At 52.2% G+C, this 15,493-nt stretch overlaps 6 protein-coding genes across 6 annotated transcripts; 2 read left to right on the forward strand and 4 right to left on the reverse strand.

Moving 5' to 3' along the window:
• Window positions 1-726: 726 nt before the first annotated feature.
• Window positions 727-2,301, forward strand: A1O9_04531 (uncharacterized protein; the record flags this gene model as incomplete). The annotated part of the gene is made up of 1 exon (XM_013406821.1): window positions 727-2,301. The coding sequence occupies one exon, from the start codon at window positions 727-729 to the stop codon at window positions 2,299-2,301; it is 1,575 nt and encodes a 524-aa protein (XP_013262275.1).
• A 368-nt stretch (window positions 2,302-2,669) lies between these two features.
• Window positions 2,670-4,232, reverse strand: A1O9_04532 (aromatic-L-amino-acid decarboxylase; the record flags this gene model as incomplete). Its single annotated transcript, XM_013406822.1, has 1 exon — window positions 2,670-4,232. One exon carries the CDS (start codon window positions 4,230-4,232, stop codon window positions 2,670-2,672), a length of 1,563 nt encoding a protein of 520 aa, XP_013262276.1.
• A 1,701-nt stretch (window positions 4,233-5,933) lies between these two features.
• Window positions 5,934-7,953, reverse strand: A1O9_04533 (CMGC/SRPK protein kinase; the record flags this gene model as incomplete). The annotated part of the gene is made up of 3 exons (XM_013406823.1): window positions 5,934-6,371; window positions 6,432-7,572; window positions 7,769-7,953. 3 exons carry the CDS (start codon window positions 7,951-7,953, stop codon window positions 5,934-5,936), a joined length of 1,764 nt encoding a protein of 587 aa, XP_013262277.1.
• Window positions 7,954-9,854: 1,901 nt separating this feature from the next.
• A1O9_04534 (uncharacterized protein) lies at window positions 9,855-10,889 on the forward strand (the record flags this gene model as incomplete). The annotated part of the gene is made up of 1 exon (XM_013406824.1): window positions 9,855-10,889. The coding sequence occupies one exon, from the start codon at window positions 9,855-9,857 to the stop codon at window positions 10,887-10,889; it is 1,035 nt and encodes a 344-aa protein (XP_013262278.1).
• A 918-nt stretch (window positions 10,890-11,807) lies between these two features.
• On the reverse strand, window positions 11,808-12,594 carry A1O9_04535 (uncharacterized protein; the record flags this gene model as incomplete). The annotated part of the gene is made up of 2 exons (XM_013406825.1): window positions 11,808-12,499; window positions 12,582-12,594. The coding sequence occupies 2 exons, from the start codon at window positions 12,592-12,594 to the stop codon at window positions 11,808-11,810; spliced, it is 705 nt and encodes a 234-aa protein (XP_013262279.1).
• Window positions 12,595-13,276: 682 nt separating this feature from the next.
• On the reverse strand, window positions 13,277-14,389 carry A1O9_04536 (uncharacterized protein; the record flags this gene model as incomplete). Its single annotated transcript, XM_013406826.1, has 1 exon — window positions 13,277-14,389. The coding sequence occupies one exon, from the start codon at window positions 14,387-14,389 to the stop codon at window positions 13,277-13,279; it is 1,113 nt and encodes a 370-aa protein (XP_013262280.1).
• Window positions 14,390-15,493: the final 1,104 nt, after the last annotated feature.

Genomic DNA, 15,493 nt, shown 5'->3' on the forward strand with positions numbered 1-15,493 from the left:
AATTGATTGTATTTTCCCAGAAGCGGCTGAGACGGAGTAAGGTTGAGCTGGGAGCGGGTTTTAACTTCGAGCGTCCCTATTCGGCTCTCGTTCTTACTCACTGCATACATTCTGGATAGTCAATTGGTTGTGTAAGTGGTGAGGTCCTCCGTACTTGGTACGAGTACCAATCAATCGAGATGGCTCATGTCATACGGAGTACTCGGATTTGGGTCCTGGTTCAGGTAATTCCATGCCAAGCAAGCCCCTTAACGCAGGTAGCCTTTCAACCTCCAGAAGATTTTGCAATCGTTTATATCCAAAACCTAACCTAACTCCCGTTATCTTCTACTTTAACATCCAGCTTTCGAAGAATGAGACGCCTCGGCAGCCAAAATATAGACCCTTTTCTCCTCCGCGCCATATATCACACTGCCGAGTCTCCCTCCGAAGCAACCCATCTTCTTTGGAGATGGAGATCTTTTAGCTCTGAGCATAGCCTAGGTAAGCATCCAATGGGCACGAATACTTTCAACCACGTGGAAGCGATCAGCATAAGGTCGTCGCTCCAAAGGGTCGCTTTTTACATACCATCTATGATGGTATCCATCTAGCAGTCCGCTCCACGATGTGAGTGTCTCTTCGAGAGATGCCCTCTTATAAAGACGCCAATGAACCCAGAGACATGGTAGCAGCGATCGGTGCTTTCCCTAGCATTTTATTGTCGCGTTTCCCACGATCTATATGATGTGTAGGTCAAATTTGCTCCTGGCAGTCGCTGCCTCAGGGCTTCTCGCCTTTTCGTCGTTTGGTTGCTCTGCACTATCAAGTCCTTCTCAATGCAGTGCAAGCGCTCAAGAGTTGACGTTGACGGGCCACATTGATCCAGCTGAGGTGTTTTCCTTTGTCTACGTCCCATTTGACGTCCCACCAGGAGTTACCAACATCACCGTCGTGCAGAATTACTCTTCTAAAGGAGCAGGCAACTCACTGGACCTAGGAGTTTTCGACCCCTTGGGAACGGAGCCAATTTCCAGCCTCACGGGTTATACAGGCTCCAGGGGTTGGTCAGGTGGCTTTCGTAGTAATTTCACCATTTCCGCCGACGGCGCGACTCCTGGATACAACGCCGGCCCAATTCTCCCAGGAACTTGGAATGTGGTCCTGGGACCGTACACTTCTCTTCCCAGCGGCATAGACTGGCAGCTGAACATCACGCTCTCCTACAACACGGCGGCCTTCTCCCTACCCTGGTCTCCCAACCACGCAGCCACCAACCTGATCCCGTCCTCCCAGCTCCAGCACCGTCTATCTCCCTCCTTACCATCACCACAATGGCTCCGTGGTGATCTGCACATGCACAGCGTCTACTCCGACGGACGGTATCTCCCATCGCAACAAATCGCTAACGCACTCGCGCAGAACCTCTCATTCGTATTCTTCTCCGAGCACAACACCGCGAGCGGGAACCAGAACATCGGGTCGTGGATCCCCGCGGACGCGGACCTCCTCGTCCTTCGCGCCATAGAAGTCACGACGCGGCACGGGCACTGGAACGCATTCGGGCTTGACCCGGCGCAGCAGGTCGAATGGCGATACACGAACGCGTCCGGGGATGCCGGATACGAGACCGCCACGAAGCAGGTGCACGCGGCCGGCGGGCTCGTGAGCGTAAACCACCCGTTCCAGAATTGTAGCCGGTGCGATTGGACGTTGTCGTGGGAATGGAACGATGCGATTGAGGTATGGAACGGGAGGTTCGACCCACTCGACGAGCAGGCCGTCCAGTGGTGGCACAGCGAGCTGGTGAAGGGTAAGAACATCGTCGCTGTGGGAGGAAGCGACGCCCACCATCCAGGCGATATGAACGGTATACCGACTACGGTGGTGAGTGTGTCGGAGAGGAGCCAGGTTGGTGTTGTCAGGGGGATCAGGGAGGGCGCCGTTTACCTCATCGAAGGGCCAGGAAAGGATCTCGAATTCTACATGGAATCCCGACAATCCGAAGTCGAACGAGAGCAAGCGCGTGGCTCACACCGTCGACCAAATCAAAGGTGGGAGATCGGCCAGACGGTCAACAAACAAGACCGCTTGGAAATAACATCACCTCTCACAGCAGTATTCTCCGCCACGGGATTCGACCCTGCAGCTGCAAAGGCATGCTTCATCAGCGACGCCGGCTATTTCCACAACGAGTCCGTCGTGCCTGGCGAGAAAATCGTGCAGGTGGTTGATGACGGTCTGAGATTCGTGCGCGTCGAGGTCAGGAATGCTTCGGATGTCTTGCTTGCCTTGACGAATCCGATCTTCCTGGGGGCTTGAGGATGTATGTAGGTGTCAGACAGCCTTGGAACGCCGTCGCGCTGTGCAATGTCACTATTAAAAGTATCAGAGGCGGCACTACACTCTGTGCTCCCATCCCCCGCGTCATGAGCATAGCATATGTCTTTGGAGCATGCGCAACAGGATAAACAAAATCAGGATTTCTTCTTCAATCGGCATTCGCGAATATATACACACACACAAGTGAGATGGCACATCACATCCTGGGCCCTCGGGCGGTCATATCATCCCACCAGTTCCGCAAGAAAGCATAGACAGTTCTCCTCTTCCATTTTCTTTTCCTCATGTCATGGCCGCATCCACATCCCTAGATCAAAACCTCGCTACCCCACTCTCCTTCCGCTCAGTCAGCGACTCTCCCAGCAACAATCGCCATCCTCGATGGGCGTGTCACGATCCCTATCCTCAACATACCTCGCGGCGTTGGCGGCAGCGATGCGGCCAAAGACGACGCACTCGAGCAACGAGCTGCCGCCGAGGCGGTTCGCACCGTGCAGACCGCCAGTGATTTCGCCGGCGGCCCAGAGGCCTGCGATAGGCCGATTGCGTGCGTTGAGGACCTCTGCCTCCGGGTTGAACACCACCCCGCCCATAGTGTAGTGCACGACGGGTGTCACGGTGCCGACGTAGATCGTTGACTCTGGCGTGGGGTTCTGGAGGCTCCAGTGTCCGAACGACGTGCGATCGTACAGGTCAGGGGACGTTGTTGAGGATTGCGCGGTGGCGGCGTATCGCTTGATTGTTTCCAAGGCCGTGGCACTGGCGTCGCCGAGGTCGCCGATCGTGGTCTTCTTGATCAGGCCTTTCCAAATGTAGAAATCGACGTGGCTCTTTGCTGCTTCGTAGACGCCCTCGTCCAACACGAGCGAGATGTCCCACTGCTTCAACGGCTCATTGTTGCTCGGTGAAATGGTCTGGGTGATCGTGTCTGTTACGACCTTCCTTGTCTGGAGCTCGTTGATGAATCGCTTTCCCTCGCTGTTCAACATGATCCCACCTTCACCCCTGAGCACCTCTGCCGCAAGGAATTTTGTCGCTTTGAATCGGTCGTTGGGATCTATGAATCCTGTCGGATGCACCTGTACTTCGCCCATATCAAGCAGCTGTGCACCGACATCCACTAGCAAGCCCTGACTGCCAGGCAAGGCCTCATTCGTGCTCGGGAATCCCGCAAGATCCGGCCGGAACTCCTTCAGATAACCCTTTGAATCACCGGCGAAGCCACCAGATGCGAAGATCACAGGCCCATCAATCGTCGCCGTCTCTTCTGGGTCCGCCTCGCCCGCCGCTCTTTTCACTTTAACACCTACCACCCTCTCCTCTCGCTTCAGCACCTGCGTGACAGTCACGCCTGTCTCGAGCGTCACAAGAGGACTCTCCTTCAGCTTCTTCAGCAACGTCAGCACGATACTCGCACCTGGAGGCGTGTTACCAGCTCCACGGTGAGTTCTGGCTTTGGAATGGCCACCCAGTAGGGCGACCTTCTCAAGATCGATGCCCTGCTCGTCGACCAGCCAATTGATGGCGGCTTGCGAGGAATATGTCAATGTAGAGATGAGTTTCTCACGTGCCTCGCCGGTGTCAGGCCTCTCACCCGCGGATTTCAAGGTGTCGCCGTAGAACTCCTCGATGGAGTCGGATCCTGGGATCTGAAAGCGTGTGGGGACCCCATTGATGCCGCTGGAGGCTTTGATGCTGTTGCCACCGGGCTTGGTCTGTCGCTCGAGGATGTGTACAGGGATATCTCGCGAGATGAGCTCCGTAGAGGCGGACAGGCCCGCGAGCCCGGAACCGACGATGATGACTTTATGTGATGATGTCGAGGCGTGGTTGTGATAATGGTCGTGGCGGTGTGAGGAGGTCTCAGATACGGGATTGGTGTGTAATGAGGCCACCGAAGAAGAAGACATGTTGCGTAGAAGTTGTTTAGATATTTGAAAGGGAATTCGGAGGGGACGGGAGAACATGGAGTAAAATAGTATGAGGAGAGGGAAGAGGAGTGTGACCAGGAAGCGGTGGCTCAGCATATATACGGATCATCCACCTTTTAATCTAGGGAGGGGGTTAACGTCTCAACCCAAGAACTCGGGCTCGCTGACATTCGTACATCCAAAGTCGCCTGCTGTTACCGTGGAAAAGTGTGCATGTGTGGGGGTCCTAAAGAGAAGGGAACGAACCCGAAGTCTTCTAACGAGAAACATATGCATTCTAGGTATGATCTGGAAAAGATCACACGAACAGTTGACATTTTCGAGAGCAAGACACGCCGCGACTCGAGCTGTCTTTGTTGCCAATTGCGGCTTTGCGGTCGGGTAGGTACAGTCCTCGTTGCTGAGCGTTTGGCAATTGTGCAACAAGCATCACGCCACCTTTTTCGGGACAAGTTTTACGTTGTTGGATATCACTCCACCGACCGTGGAACTCGGTCATGTCGGTTATGGTCCCACGGGGGATGATCGAAGATTCAGGAATGTCATACTCGGTAAACTTTCGAACATCCTTTTCGAGCCGTAGGAAATGTTTCACAGACGTTAAATGTAAGAGGAGGCCATCTCGGGCTAGATGACAAGGCTAGCCAATAAACGCGAATCACCCACAGAAACATGATATAGACAAGGCTGAAACTGATCGCCGAGTCATCCCAAATCCTCGGGGAAAGGTGGCCGACCTTGACACAGTCGAAATATCTTTGCCAGTATTCAGTGTCTTCTCGAACTGCACGGCGCAATGTTCAATTTGAAGCTGTTGAGATGTCGTGACAAAGGTTCAACGCGTCATATCGTTCCGCCATGCCATCAAGTGTTCATATCAACCGCCAACCCATCACGTTTTTATTGGGTGCACTAGATATCTACGTGCCGTGATCTGTACCTTCGCTCCTATTAGGGTTCGAATATGATTTTGTTCAGCACGGGTACCCTCCCCATACGTTGGATGTACTGGGACCGTCGAGAAGCGAGTCAAGAGCCACATCAAAGCCCAACTACAACAAAGAATTCAAAAGCTTTATCTGAGAAAAAGAACCAGGCAAATCTATCCATGTTGCCTGGAAAGCGAAACTCAATTTGTTCTTTTGGCGGTCGCCAAGGTCATCATACTCATTTAGAGTGGCAGTCCAGCAAAGCAAAGGAATTTGACTTTCTGGTAACAAACATCGAATTTCTATGTGACACATTCGCCGTCATGCTTGAATGTCCATTTCAAAGAATGATCTCTTTTGGCCGCAAAGCTGCAAAATATTCGTCATCGCATCGTCATCAAAGAAAACCCTCGGATTTCATGGTTGCTCATCCACGTGTAGTTCTGTGCCTGACACAACAGTGGACTCGGACAAGAGAACAATGATCAAGAGGCATAACAGCGCCATCAGTGGGCAGTCCAGTGGGCCAACTTCGCCCTCCGCAAGATGGTGGGACACAGGAAAAGGATACTTCATCAATCCGGCCCATCCCCGCCATGGTTTCATGTATTCTGTATGTGACACGGTATCCTGCCTTTCTTTGATCCCACAGCATATTTCTCAGAACGGAAAGAACCCACGGTGCAAACATGAATGTTGATGCATGGCAGAGATAGTACGCAGTCAAAATCCCCAGACAAAACCCCCGGGATCATCTCTTCTTGATTTCCGTAGCCCAACCTTCGATCCCATCCCCTTTGCTTCCAACGGCAATATCAAGATTGACATTATCCATTCCCTTGGTCCCCTTCGTAAACTCCGAGTTACTCATTCCACCAGCGTTGGCGCGTGCCTCGGGTGGAAGTTCTAACATGGGGATCAAGAAATCGGCTATTCTCTTGGCTTCCTCGGGCGAAAAATGGTACTTCTCTCGCAGAACATCGGGTAAGGCCCAGTGTCGCAAACGGTGGATATTTCGAAGTTCGCCCTTCCGGTTGAAGATCTCTTGGGACCATTTGCCGGATAGACATAAAGATTTGGGAAATGGTCCAAGAAGCTCGATTATTTGTGCAATATGATCATCGTCTTTGCCATACTTTGTGCCAGATTGAGGATCGAAAAGATAGTCCCCGGTGATAAGCTCGAATACCTATTGGCCCGAATGTCAGTACCTTGTGACTATGGCAGAAAACACGGCTTCAATACTTACCATGCACGCCATACTCCATACATCAGTACTGGCGCCCCATTTAGATCCAAGGATGACTTCGGGCGACCTGTACTGTCGAGTTTGAATGTCGTTTGTGAAGTGATGACCAACCCAGCAGGCGTTACCGAGATCTGCAATTTTGACCGAGATGATTTCTCCCAAGGGCTCATCTTCATGTTTGGCCGCTTTAAGAACCTTTTCTGCCTCGGTTGGTTTCTTGCTGTCGAGAGAAACACCGGCCAAATCCTTCTCGAGCGGGTCTGTCGTAGCTTCCCTTGCCTTCCCGGATGCGGAACTCTCGTCACTGTGCGATTTTGTCTTCAGTTTCAGTTGCTCGAGCATTGACAAGCCTTCCAATTGCTTATTTGCCGATCCTGTCAAGACTTGGTTCAAACTACTAGGTTGATGTTGATGAGTACTGGCGACTTTGTCTAGATTGGTGAAGCTGGCATTGAGCGGGCTGGGTAAAGGTTGACTTCCTGTGATGAGGGTTCGTCTTCTCCGGCGACCATTTCGATTGTCGTCTTTATTCGAATCCTTCTCGTCCTTGACAAAAGCCTTGACAATCTGCTCGACATCGCCAATCTCGATCAAGACGTTTTCGGGTTTGAGATCGGTATGGATGATACCACATTCGCGATGTAGATAGTCCAAGCCGAGAAGGACTTGTTTGGTAATTTGTTTGACTAGAGGCATCGGAATGCCTCGATGATTCCACCTTTTGATCAAGCCTAGAAGATTTTCGCCCAAAACTTCAAAGACCATACACACATGGACACCATTGGGTCCTTTGTGCTCGAAGGAATCGAGGAGGCTGACGACGTATCTCCTGCCAGGGTGATTCGGATTGGCTTGGACGACTTTGTTCAGCAATTTGATTTCATCAATGGCGGTTTCGGTGTAATGCGCAGCTGATCGGACGACTTTGAGGGCGACATGTTTACCGGTGGAGGTATCTCTGGAGAGCCAGACAGTGGAAAAATGACCCCAACCGAGTTTTCTCACGACAATGTACTTTCCGTTGTTATAGGTTTCGCCGACGTGCACAGGGTGGTAACCACCCTTGCAGTAGTCTTCGGAGTCTTCCTCGTCAGCCGTGGTTTCGGCGGGGTCTTCGTCGGATGTGGAGGAGGAGGGAGATCTGTCAAGACGTGAGTTATGAGAAGGGAGTTTGCTGTGAGGTAAAGGAGAATCCATGGCTCTGAGGTGGGAGGCTGATCAGTTTTTGAGGTAGCTTGCGATCACAGATGCTCATCGAGCGCGTACGCATGTTGCATTTGGAGGGGGGAGTGGGATGAAGATAAGTGAAGACAAGAACGAGGATGGCAGTGACTTACTCGGGATCTGCTTGAGTCGGAGAATCGTGAAGGCTGGATGAGGCATTGTCGGTGGTGATGATGGGTTTGAGGTTATCGCCTTTCCTCCTCTTCTTCTGGCCGTTGCTGTTGGCAGCGAGGGCGGCCGTGGTCGCAACCTTCTTTGCTTGATTTATGGCGGCCTTCTTGAGATCGGAGCCATTCATCATGGCGAAGACGGCAGCGTTGGCGGCCAACAATGTGGGCGTTGGAGGTGCGACTGGTCCCTTTGCAGGGCCAGCTTCCGATCTGGGAGGAATTGTGGAAGGTGGTGGTGGGATGGGTTTGGGAGGGTACGAGTAGTGTAGATCAGGAAGAGGAAGGCCGGTGGATAGACCTGACCTGACCTGACCTGAACTGGGCGTCGCTAGCCTGCGCCTGAACGCGAGCCTGAAAGTGAACCCTGGGGCGTGAACTGGGTGATTATGGGTAGGTCGCAGGTAGAGGGTAGTAGGATGTAGTCTTGGGCCGGCTCTTACTCCTGCTGCGGCTAGAGGAGAGAGCAATAGGCCTGGTCAGATCGGCAGCGATTAGGGCCTGGGGAAGTCATTGATTAGGGATGGTTCCCAGCAATAATAATAGCGGTGGGGGGAGGACAAGGGAGCAACGGCGGACCTTGTTAGGTAGGGGCTTGGGCCTGGCGCCTGGCGCCTGGGAGGAATTGGGCTTAGGCTTGCTATTATGAGTAGACAATAATATTCCCCAAGGCAAAATGGATGGACTGTCGGTATCCTTCTTTTTGATGGTCACGGAGAACCGTCTATTACACTGCATTAACAGGAGAATGATACAGTACGGAGTGGCATTTGTGGCTCCGGCAGAGCAGGGAGGAAACAGAGGCACACGAGGCGAGGCCTAGTTAGAGACTTAGTCAGGGCTCTGGTTCTGAATCCTGATGAGTCGATGAACTGGCAGTGCGAATTTCAAGGGTACTCCGTAATGTGATGAGGGCAGACCGTGGTGTTGATCAACCGCCGTGATTCGTGGGGACAGTGGCCCAATTTACCCAACCAGCGTTTAAAGATAAGTTCGGTAGTCGCACGAGGTACAGGATTTTGGTGTTCGAAGGACAGAGGTGGATGGATTGGCAGTGGTGGCTCAAGAGTCAATACACACGAACACAGCCGGGCGGAGGAAGATATGATAATATAGCAAACACCCTGCTACCAGGTACCTTATGTAACTTGAGTCTTCAAAGGCAAAACAGTGACCCGTTCATCCAGTCATTACCAGCACCAGCAATCGGGGAGAAGTGACAAAAAGTGTGATGATCAATCCGGATGGCGGCTGTTTTGGTGTGTTTTGGTGGGGTGGTAGTTCTGTCTTGTGGAAGTGGGTTGTAGATAGAGAAATCGAGACATCAATATCGCCTCAGTGATCGTTGTTTCTCCCTCTCGACGTATCTATAGCCCGTCCGCATTAACCTCAGTACTGCCAGTGGTTCAGTTGACCGCTCATTCCATCAAAACAGTCGTGTACATCTGAGTATTCATCCAGATGATTCCGTGCACTGACCCTCCGACGTCGCCTCTGCACGGATAATAAAGTTGGTCTCTATGACGCCACCTGCGCAATCACTGTCGATTACCTTTGGGTGTTTCCATCACCAAAACATGGTGAGCACTCCCATTGCCCGGAGGCCATTGGGCATCAGGACCCCAGGCCGCTCTCGCGTCGCTTCGGCTACAGGGAAAGGGATTAACTATCAACCGAGTCAAACAAAACACCGCGTTCATGTACTGGCGAGTCGTACCCCCTTCCTATTCAACATATTTAAATAACACACTATTTTAATATATTCTCAAGTGCTGCATGCCTATCTGCATGCTGCAACAATATTTGTATTGTCCTGCATTTTATGTTGTTCTGTGCGGATTGTGCGAGCCCTAGCCGACCACAATGACGTCCTTCCTGCAACGCTTTTTATTGTTTCGGTGACACTGCATGAACAGACAGCTCACGCATCTCAACATCTCGTGCAGGGATACCTGGATTGAGCAAGTTCTCGGGTGTGGGTTGAAACATCATCGGCAACACTCCGTGTTCTGGCTGAAGCTCAGCCGCCAAAATGGCCTTCCTCTCTCCGCCAGACTCCCCGTTCGCTCCGCCGTCATTCCTCTTCACCCTCATCTACCACCCCGTCACCTCGCTATTCACCTTTATCCATTACCTCTCGCTCACCCTACGCGGCGCACCCTACAAACCACCCAAGAACAAAATCCCCATCCGCGTTGTCTGCCTGTCCGACAGCCACAGCAAGATCCCTTCCACACCGATCCCGCGCGGCGATCTACTCATCCACGCGGGCGACCTGACCAACAACGGCAGCTTAGCGTCCATCCAGCAGAGCATTGACTGGCTCAAGACGCTGCAAAAGCCCTGGCCAGGCTCCGCCGACGGCTTCCGACACATCGTGGTCGTCGCTGGCAACCATGACAGCTACTTCGACGAGCGCAGCCGTACTCCCCACGACCTACGCTATCCGAAGCGCAAGCTTGACTGGGGCCGCATCCACTACCTCCAACACTCATCCATCTCTCTGCCCTTCCCCGACGACCGAGTTCTCAAAGTCTACGGCGCACCACAGATCCCCAAGGTCGGTGGCAAGGAACACGCATTCCAGTACCCGCGCGGGCAAGATGCCTGGTCTAACACCATCCCGGACGACGTCGATGTTCTCGTCACCCACAACCCACCCAAATGGCACCTTGATCTCGCACAGAACGGCGGCATGGGTGACGAGCACGAGCTGAAAGAGGTCTGGCGCGTGAAACCAACCGTACACGCCTTTGGCCACGTCCATTCCGGCCACGGCTCGGAATCCGTCTGGTGGGACGACGGCCAGCGCCTGTTCGAGGACTTTCTCGCAAAGGCATACAGCAAGCCCGCCGCGACCGTCGAGAGCCACAGGCTCCCCCTGAGCGAACTCTTTGACATACCCCTCTGGCTACTCGGCTTTAGATCCCTGACCGCAGACGCGAGAGGCCTCCTGTGGACCTACCTCTGGGGCGGCGCCAGGCAAGGCGGATACATGGTCAACGGTGCCTTGACATACCAGACCACAGAATACCTACGGAACAAGCCCCGTGTCGTGGTTCTGTAGTCAGTCCGCCAAGCCACGAAAAAGATTCAGATTCAGAAACGCCCCAGTGTTCAGCTAAACCAGTTGTAGAGACATGACAGGCCCCTATAGCAGCAGAGCATTCCTCACGAGACCAGAAAAGGGCAACGTCACCATGCCCACGGCCACCCAAAAGGACTAACGTATGTAAACATCAAGAACTTCAAGCTTTAGCATAAATGGTAGTACAGAATCACTCTATAATGCGAGAAGGGATATATGCCCCCAGCAGCGCCAACGACTCAAGCCATATACCGACTAGATACGATATAGCAGATCTCTTTTTGAAAAGTGGGCAAGGAGACCATTTTGTAGGCTTGTGCGGCTCCAGTCGCACAACAAACGCCGAGCAACAAAGGATTGAAAAGGGAATGGTAACATCGGGATATGATTACTAGACCAAAACGAAAAGCAAAACGCCGTTGTTTTTATGTCCGCCTCCCTTGCTCCAGTACAGTACGTCGTCGTAGTAGCAGTTTCCAGAACTTCTCGGGCTTGATGGGGAGTAAACACAGAGAAATACACGTTCAATTCCAACTTTTTCACTGCTCCCCTGAGACTGAACCTCCTCCTACATTGTTTCAACCCGGCGCTTCTTTCGCTGTCTAGACAGCTCAAAGTGCAATCAATTCATCTCATTTCTGTGTTTGGTGATTTATCCAAGCATGTTTGAAGCGTATCCCCATTCCAATCGTTGTACCAGCCTTGCCTTGGCGAAGAAGGGGTTTTCAGGAGGTATCGTGGTTCAAAAGGAAATTCCGGGTTTAGTATGCTGGAACATTATTCAAAATGACATATCAAGTCTCCCAGTCTAGAGGGATCGACGAGATTGATACCCTTGGTAATACCCCATCCTGCCCTCCCAAGGCCTGCACCGTACATCAAAATCCAAAGCAAGGATCATATGCCTTCTCTAAATACACTCTTTCGTGTACTGATAGGGCTTGTATTCCCGTCTCCACTTCCAGTTGTATCGAGACTATCGTTTCCCTTGGTATGGCCGCCTTCGTGGGGTCTAGGGCTCACGCTCCTCAGACTTGGTGCTTCATTTTGATCGCCGAATGGATCGGATCCAAGGGTGCCTCTGGAGCGGCCTCGCTCGTTGTACCCGCTGGCGCCAAGGTAGTCGCTGCCCCCGCCAGCCTTACCTCCGCCATATGGCTCGTTGTGTACACCGGGGGTAGGCGCGAGGCCCAATTCCTGCTCCTCGTAGCCACTATAGCCAGCTCGATCGCCATAGGGGTCGTCATTGCCGACTCTGGTATCCCAAGCATCGTCCTCGAGACGTCTGCCCGTCCGACCACCACTGGCATACCCGCCCGCACTGTCAGCACCAGCTTCCTCATACGCACCCCGCGCAGTGCGCTTGTTGCCGAATTTGGCGAACTGTTCGCGGAACCATTCAATTGGGCCTGCGCGACGGGGTGCCGGGTAGTTCGAGGATCCCTGCGGTCGGAAGAATGGGATGTATGTCTTCCAGGACTTGAGGGATGGCGGGGTTATACCCTCGCGTCGAGCGCTTATTTGTGTGTAGGCCACCCATCCACCAACAGCAAATATGACAAGGAGAAAGAGGAGAAAGAAGAAAAGACCTAGAAAGCACAGTAAATGTTAGTTGGAGGTCTCAAGGGGTGATGTATTGTTGGCGCATCGGATCGTGGGAGAAGAACGTACCCCAGCCACGCATAATTGCGACGATGTGGTAGACAGACTATGCACAATTGCCCAGGAGAGCGTCGTCAATGGAATATCGATGCTTTAAAAGCAGAGTGACGGGAGCGAATTTCGTGGTAGGCCGTATTATGTGAAGCTTCAGCTGAAAAGTGCAAGTGCCAGAGCAATCTAGGTTCGCATGGTTGCCGCTTTCTAAAAAGGGCCTATGCTTTGTCTCAAAGCGGATATTCCGGGAGCCTTAGCTGGAAACTCCTAGGGTTGTAGCGCTTGGCCTGATTCAGATGAAGTAATGGCCGGTTGAGACGGAGTACTTAAGGTGAGGACGTATTTGCAAAGCAGGCAGGCAGAATGTAGTGCGCACTGGCGTGGGCAATGTCAATGACCGGCTTACAAGTGGAGGATGGGTTAAACGGTGGGTGGTGAGAGGGACGACATCATAGGTGAGACGTGGAACGCTTGGAAGAACCTCAAATACCCACTAGGAGTGACTAAGTTGCTGACGGCATTTCATCGACTCTCCCCGCCGTGTCCAAAAAGGGCATAGCCTAGGTTCTACGGAGGCCGGATAAAATCACGTGATTGACCGGCTCATTCGTACACGTGACGGCGGTCCTTCCAGTCACGTGTAGGAGAAATCCATCTCACCTTCTCCGTGGGGCGGCCCTCTACAGTGTCTGTCATTCTTGCACCACTGCTCAGCACACAAGTTCGACCACTCGTCTTCCATCAATCCCACTCCCCGCTAACCACTTGACTTCAACCCACCCTCCCTTTTCCACTGCGACAATCTTGCCATCAATGCAGATCAGTCTCCACAGCTCGTCTTCTTCGTCGAGTTCTATCCTCAAAGCGTCGATTTCCTTGTAGGTGACCTTCGGATCAGTGACGTGCTTTCCAGCCTGGTATGCAAGACCCAGTATACGCAAAATATCTTGGACGGGCTCAGGGCCAATGTGAAGAAGACGCAAAGACCCGTCTAAGGGCTTGGTGTCTGGAGATATCTGGAAATGTTCTTCCAGGTTTGAGACCAATGTCGTCAAGATGTAGGCGTGTTTGGAGCCCGGCAACTCTTCCCACTCATCACTCGTGTTTCTCCATTTGATCTTTCCAGTGTAAACGTGCACATTCTTGAGCAACTCTTCAGCCGCCATCCTAAATCTCTCTAGTCCGTGCTTTCGATATTCTGCAGTATCGCTCATAGCCACGAGACTGGCATGGAGTCCCCAACTGGCCACGACTGCACCATACATCACACTCTCAACGTCATCAGACTCGGCGAGCGATTCCCTACCTCGCCCTTCGTCGGTGACCAATTTTGAGCCAGGACTAAAGGTGGCCTGAAAGGACGGTAACGGTTTGGGCGTACCTGCGAATAGGACTTGAAGAGCATCTTGTGCCACTTTTGAACTCCATGCCAAAGCATTCGCAGTACCCATGGGGATCACCGCAATGACGGGCTTCATGAACACTGAAGGTCGTCTAACATCGTCGCTACTCCGGTTCAGATCTGTGGTGAGAGTATTGACAATGTCCACGACTCCTCCGTCTCCCGAAAGTAGGATGATGGTCTGTTTGACTCCCTGTGTAGCATTGGGAATGATTAATGATCGGCATAGCTCAATAACTGTCTGAGCAGAAGTTGTGGTGTGCGTTGAGTATTCAATGTGATGGTCGTCGAGAAGCGGTTTCAAGGTCTCGTCATAATACTCCTGAGCCTTGTGACGACCAGAGAGAACGGATACGATGACATGTATCTCTCGATCAGGCAGGAGGTGGGGTGGTAAACCGCCATATGATTTTAGAATCATGGCGGTCGAGATACTTTCTATGATCTGGGACAAGTAATAGTGGGGTTCACGGGATAGCCAGTGAGAAGGTGTCCTGTGGCGTTCGATCTAGAAATTGATGAGGAGAAAATCCAGAATCGACCTGAATGCCTAGTGCCAAAAGAATGAAGCACCCAAGTCCAAAGAAGCATCGGTTGTGGGAGGAGCAAGCTGGATTGTCGTTTGATATCACCACAACCTCCTACGGCAAGAAGTGTTGAACTTGATTTTACAAATCAGGATTGAGCATCCAACTATTTATGTCATCAATGGATGCCTTATCAACAGTGCACAATCATCGCAAAATTGTCGTGAGCTCGGATGGATCATGGCCTTGTTCCTCATTCATGATCGTGAGTACGCTGTATGACTGAACACTGACTATTGGACTCCACCAACCTAAGGCTGCACCAGCTTTTAGAACGGCATGCAGTCTTCCTGAGGCTAGCGGCAAGTCCTTTTTGCTTAGCAACGAAGCGAGAGCGTTACAGTAGTCGTTAGGTCATCTCGATCCTTGGGAAAACCTACCCAGATTTAAGTCACCTGATGACTTCTGTTGGTGACTCGACTCTGGAGAACTCGTACGGAGTGTAGTCGTAGGAGCACGAGTACAATGTATAGACGCAATGTCTACTTAGGCTCGGGACGATTCGTGCATCTTAACCACATCAATTGGCCCGTTCCTGTGATTAACTCCGGGCTAATTAGAGGGTTATTTCCAGCATACTAATTGCTATCTAAGGTAGGGAAAGTTCGACCTGTCCACGCTTTTGGCTGGGCTACCATGCTTCTCGCCGTCGGTCTATGCAGCGCTCTTGATCTACATTCTTCAACAACGTCTCCAAGCATCAATTGATGGCCAGCGAATCTGCGTTGGTCGGAAACCAAACTTTGGCCGCATGCCTTGCCGGCGGTCAGCCCTACCAGCTCGCCACTAAAGCTTTTCTAGACTCCTTGGAGCTATCGGACAGTGTGCTCCGAGAAAAACTTAGGTTCGTCTTCGAATACGCCATTCATGTCGTCTTCTATGTCTTGGTAGCCTTTGCCGGCCCTGGCCCACAATCTCGTCCAGGCTGTGCTGAAAGC

This window comes from Exophiala aquamarina (genome assembly GCF_000709125.1).
Source record: "Exophiala aquamarina CBS 119918 chromosome Unknown aczIA-supercont1.3, whole genome shotgun sequence".
Lineage (NCBI taxonomy): Eukaryota > Fungi > Ascomycota > Eurotiomycetes > Chaetothyriales > Herpotrichiellaceae > Exophiala > Exophiala aquamarina.